General features: G+C 41.8%; 1 protein-coding gene across 1 annotated transcript in view; it reads right to left on the bottom strand.

Moving 5' to 3' along the window:
- Positions 1 to 2,436: 2,436 nt before the first annotated feature.
- Positions 2,437 to 5,726, bottom strand: part of LOC117441504 (prolactin receptor-like) — a 9,248-nt gene continuing 5,958 nt past the window's right edge. Inside the window, exons 5-6 of the mRNA XM_034077586.1 lie at positions 4,888 to 5,041; positions 2,437 to 2,528 (exon numbers count right to left, since the gene is read on the bottom strand). Coding sequence (XP_033933477.1) covers positions 2,437 to 2,528; positions 4,888 to 5,041 — 246 coding nt within the window. The remainder of the gene's footprint in view (positions 2,529 to 4,887; positions 5,042 to 5,726) is intronic.

The raw sequence follows: 5,726 nt of genomic DNA, 5'->3' as shown, positions 1-5,726 counted from the left end.
TTACTTTCTACTTCTACATGTTGAACTCAAATACCTGTACTTTCTACTTCTTAGCATTTTGAACTCAAATACCTGTACTTTCTACTTCTTAGATGTTGAACTCAAATACCTGTACTTTCTACTTCTTACATGTTGAACTCAAATACCTGTACTTTCTACTTCTTACATGTTGAACTCAAATACCTGTACTTTCTACTTCTCTACATGTTGAACTCAAATACCTGTACTTTCTACTTCTCTACATGTTGAACTCAAATACCTGTACTTTCTACTTCTTACATGTTGAACTCAAATACCTGTACTTTCTACTTCTTACATGTTGAACTCAAATACCTGTACTTTCTACTTCTTAGCATGTTGAACTCAAATACCTGTACTTCTTACTTCTTACATGTTGAACTCAAAGACCTGTACTTCTACTTCTCACATGTTGAACTCAAATACCTGTACTTTCTACTTCTTACATGTTGAACTCAAATACCTGTACTTTCTACTTCTACATGTTGAACTCAAATACCTGTACTTTCTACTTCTCTACATGTTGAACTCAAATACCTGTACTTTCTACTTCTTACATGTTGAACTCAAATACCTGTACTTTCTACTTCTTCATGTTGAACTCAAATACCTGTACTTTCTACTTCTTACATGTTGAACTCAAATACCTGTACTTTCTACTTCTTACATGTTGAACTCAAATACCTGTACTTTCTACTTCTTACATGTTGAACTCAAATACCTGTACTTTCTACTTCTTACATGTTGAACTGCAAATACCTATACTTTCTACTTCTTACATGTTGAACTCAAATACCTGTACTTTCTACTTCTCTCATGTTGAACTCAAATACCTGTACTTTCTACTTCTTACATGTTGAACTCAAATACCTGTACTTTCTACTTCTCTAATGTTGAACTCAAATACCTGTACTTTCTACTTCTTACATGTTGAACTCAAATACCTGTACTTTCTACTTCTTACATGTTGAACTCAAATACCTGTACTTTCTACTTCTTACATGTTGAACTCAAATACCTGTACTTTCTACTTCTCACATGTTGAACTCAAATACCTGTACTTTCTACTTCTTAGATTTTGAACTCAAATACCTGTACTTTCTACTTCTTACATGTTGAACTCAAATACCTGTACTTTCTACTTCTTAGATTTTGAACTCAAATACCTGTACTTTCTACTTCTTACATGTTGAACTCAAATACCTGTACTTTCTACTTCTTACATGTTGAACTCAAATACCTGTACTTTCTACTTCTTACATGTTGAACTGAAATACCTGTACTTTCTACTTCTTACATGTTGAACTGAAATACCTGTACTTTCTACTTCTTACATGTTGAACTCAAATACCTGTACTTTCTACTTCTCACATGTTGAACTCAAATACCTGTACTTTCTACTTCTTACATGTTGAACTCAAATACCTGTACTTTCTACTTCTTACATGTTGAACCCAAATACCTGTACTTTCTACTTCTTACATGTTGAACTCAAATACCTGTACTTTCTACTTCTCACATGTTGAACTCAAATACCTGTACTTTCTACTTCTTACATGTTGAACTGAAATACCTGTACTTTCTACTTCTTCACATGTTGAACTCAAATACCTGTACTTTCTACTTCTTACATGTTGAACTCAAATACCTGTACTTTCTACTTCTCTCATGTTGAACTGAAATACCTGTACTTTCTACTTCTTACATGTTGAACTCAAATACCTGTACTTTCTACTTCTTACATGTTGAACTGAAATACCTATACTTTCTACTTCTCACATGTTGAACCCAAATACCTGTACTTTCTACTTCTTACATGTTGAACCCAAATACCTGTACTTTCTACTTCTCACATGTTGAACTCAAATACCTGTACTTTCTACTTCTTACATGTTGAACCCAAATACCTGTACTTTCTACTTCTTACATGTTGAACTCAAATACCTGTACTTTCTACTTCTTACATGTTGAACTCAAATACCTGTACTTTCTACTTCTCACATGTTGAACTCAAATACCTGTACTTTCTACTTCTTACATGTTGAACTCAAATACCTGTACTTTCTACTTCTCTCATGTTGAACTGAAATACCTGTACTTTCTACTTCTTACATGTTGAACTCAAATACCTGTACTTTCTACTTCTTACATGTTGAACTCAAATACCTGTACTTTCTACTTCTTACATGTTGAACTCAAATACCTGTACTTTCTACTTCTCTCATGTTGAACTCAAATACCTGTACTTCCTACTTCTTACATGTTGAACACAAATACCTGTACTTTCTACTTCTCTCATGTTGAACTCAAATACCTGTACTTTCTACTTCTTACATGTTGAACTCAAATACCTGTACTACACGAGTATCTGTACTTCTACTTGAGTAAAGGATGTGTGTTTTATTGTTGACTGTGTACTCACCTCCTGCTCTGGGGGAGGAGCCCCAGGGTGACCACCAGCAGAGCCACCACCCCCACCCCCGTCACCAGAATCAGAACCAGCAGCTTACCTGCACAGGTGACACACAAGGAACACATATTTACAGATACAAAACTAATTTGAGCCTCATGTCCATTTATTTATTTAGAAGACAGTTGAGAACATTTCACGAGTTACAGGGAGTAGTAAACATTTGCAATAAGGGAACAGTGTACATTGAAACCCTCCCCTTCTCATTGTCCTCGTGGTGGAAGCAGAAGTAGCAGCGATGTAGTGTATTTCTAACTGTGTGTTCATAAAGGGTGATCGAGGGGCGGAGGTCACCTACATGCTATGTTCAGCCAAGAGCACAGGTCTCAGAGCAACATGACGATGAAGTGTTCTGCTCCAAACACCAAACAGATCATTCTAGCCGTGCCTCATATGGGGCGGTGGTGGCGAAGTCGATTGGGACTTGGCTTGGCAACTGGAAGGTCACCAGTTCAGGTCCTGGCAAGACCAAGTGCTACCGAGGTGTCCCTGAGCAAGGCACCGTTCCCCACACTGCTCCCCGGGCGCCGTTCAAAATGGCAGCACACTGCTCCTAACACTAGGACGGGTCGAATGCAGAGAAACAATTTCCCCACGGGGATTAATAAAGTATATCAAATCAAATATCCCTCTGTTTCACTTCCTGTTTCAAAAGTGCTGATTTGGGGATAAAGCTTTAAAGAGGAGGGGTCTGAGCTCATGCGGGACCCGGCAGCTACCGTCTAAACTAAATGCTGCCGTGATGAAACGCCATGTAAGATAAGACAGACTTTTATTAATCCCGGTGGGGAAATTGTTTCTCTGCATTTGACTCATCCTGTGTTAGGAGCAGTGTGGGGAACGGTGCCTTGCTCAGGGACACCTCGGTAGCACTTGGTCTTGCCGGGACTATCGACTTCGCCACCACCGCTACCTATATCATGGATTATCAAGGATTCTCTCCAGTGGCGGCGGGTGCTGTAGCAAATATGTGTGTCACTGCATCCTGGTAAAATAAAAATATAATGTATAATGTTTGTGTCTTTGACATTAGCGCTGCTAGCCACCTGTGCCCTGTGTGCTACGAAGCCAGTTCAAACCCTGGATTTGAGTTATCTTCACTAACCCTAACAAACGAGATCTCGACGCTGGTTCATATCAACTCGGTAAATCAAGCCAGGGCTTCTCTCACCAGCTGAGAGCGCGTTCACGTGAAAGGGGCGGGGTTAGCAACATTTGACCAATCACAAACAGGGACAAGTGTCCTGACAGCGCAGCGTCATACTTCATTAAAGAAAAGTAAACTAATATTAGACAAATATGAACTTTAAAGTTCATATTTGTCTAATATTATTCATCCATGACTTAAACATAATAATCCAGGATACAAGCCACCTGCAAGGGGACTACGAACAACTGGTTACAAAATAAATAAACTACCGAGTGTTTGAAAGCGTATAGTTTTATGATATCACTGCCCGTCTGAGACACGAGTGGATCTGACTTTAATTACATTTGAGTTGAGTGTTTCGTCAACCTGTGTTGCTTAAAATAATACTTCTGCACCAGTCTGTGACGCTGAGTGCTGCTCGGCCAGACACGGCTCAGCTGACTCAGATCAGGAGATAATAGGCTGTGATATTATCTGATCATCTGATTGAGTGTGATATGAATGATAAGTGCGACACGTCGGCGTCTTCTCTGCATACGGCAGTTTAAACTGTATTTCCTTTCTCCTGTCATATGACTTGAGAGATTTAAACTCCGCACACTGAGCTCTGATTGGTCAGCAGGCGGTGCTTTCACTGAGTTGATCTCTTTTCTATAGACGGCGGAGGCGGGCAGCGTCAGGTAAAAACAAAGTGATTTAGCCTTCCCAAACCTGAGCCTCACGCGCCGCCAGGGATTCTCTCTGGAGCTCAAAGGCTTCCTCTCTCCCGGTTACACCACAAGGTGAGTTCCTTTCTACTTCCTGCTTCTTCACACACATGCTCTCCAGTACAGGTTAGCTCTGAGTGTTAGCATGCTAATGTAAACACCGACCATATTACGTCCAAAACAGTCGGGCATTGTTTCTGATAGCAACGTTTCTGATTGGCCCGTGGGTCCACATTTCAGATATTACGTCATATCGGACGCAAATCTGGATCAGCTCCGTTGTTCCCCGTTTTTAGAGATTTGGGTACGGAGGAAAAGAGAGAGGGTTTTATTTCCTGACGCTGCGTGAGTTCCCCGACACACGGGGACACAGCGGGGACACACGGGGACACACGGTGATGCAGAGAAGACATCACAAAGTGCATTTTGCATGATAGGTCCCCTTTAATGTTTTTTTGTATGTGCGTGAGAAATGTCCATTTAAAGAGATATCTGCATTTCCCTCCGTGAACTAAGCTGCCCCTCATCGACAGGAAGCGTACCTGCAGGCGGCCGGGCGGGGATGCTCATCATCAGCGGATCGCTCCACTCGCTCCACAGCCTGGCGTTATGTGATCGGCATCGAACCCGCACTACGAACTCCCCCACCGGCAGCCCGAGCAGCTCCACCTGGGGCTCTCTGAGGGGGTACTTCACCTGGGGAACATTATCACAGATTCAGATCGAAGTGTTTTGCTCAAAATACCAAACAGACTTAGCTTGAAATAAGAAGAGGAGGCGGAGCTAATGCCTGCTCAGAATTACATGGAGATAAGGTTACATTCTGCCGTGAATAAACGCCATCATGTTCCAAACCACATCAAGGATTCTCTCTGAAACAGGATGGAGCTCTTCTCTCTCTCAGCTTTACCACAAGGTGACTTCCTTTTGAGTTCCTGCTTCTTCTTCACACAGACTGGGTGTTTCTCAATCTCGAGTACGCTTGCTTGGTAGCACATGTCTTCCGAGCATCTTGCTTCAGAAGCGAGGCAAGAATCCTTCCTGGCATTCGGAAAACAAAGAGTGGAACAGGCTACTTCTCCAAACGAAGTACGCCGGGCTCGGTAGATTTCCAAGTATGCTGGACATTGGAACAGTCCTTCGGCGGCACTCGATGACGTAGCATGCTTGAAATAGTGGCTCTGGAGCAGCTTTACTCGACATGGAGAAACACCCACTCTCTCCGGCACAGGTTAGCTCTGAGTGCTAGCATGCTAATGTCAACACAGACCACATCACTTCCGGAACACGTCTAATTGTTTCTGACAGCAACGTTTCTGATTGGCCCGTGGGTCTAAAGCCCGCCCACATTTTTAGTAATGTCGTCATGACGCAGAAAATC

The sequence above is a fragment of the Pseudochaenichthys georgianus genome, unplaced genomic scaffold (genome assembly GCF_902827115.2).
Source record: "Pseudochaenichthys georgianus unplaced genomic scaffold, fPseGeo1.2 scaffold_1742_arrow_ctg1, whole genome shotgun sequence".
NCBI classification, from domain to species: domain Eukaryota; kingdom Metazoa; phylum Chordata; class Actinopteri; order Perciformes; family Channichthyidae; genus Pseudochaenichthys; species Pseudochaenichthys georgianus.
The sequence above is the reverse complement of the archived record's forward strand: the minus strand, read 5'-3'. Positions and strand labels throughout refer to the sequence as shown.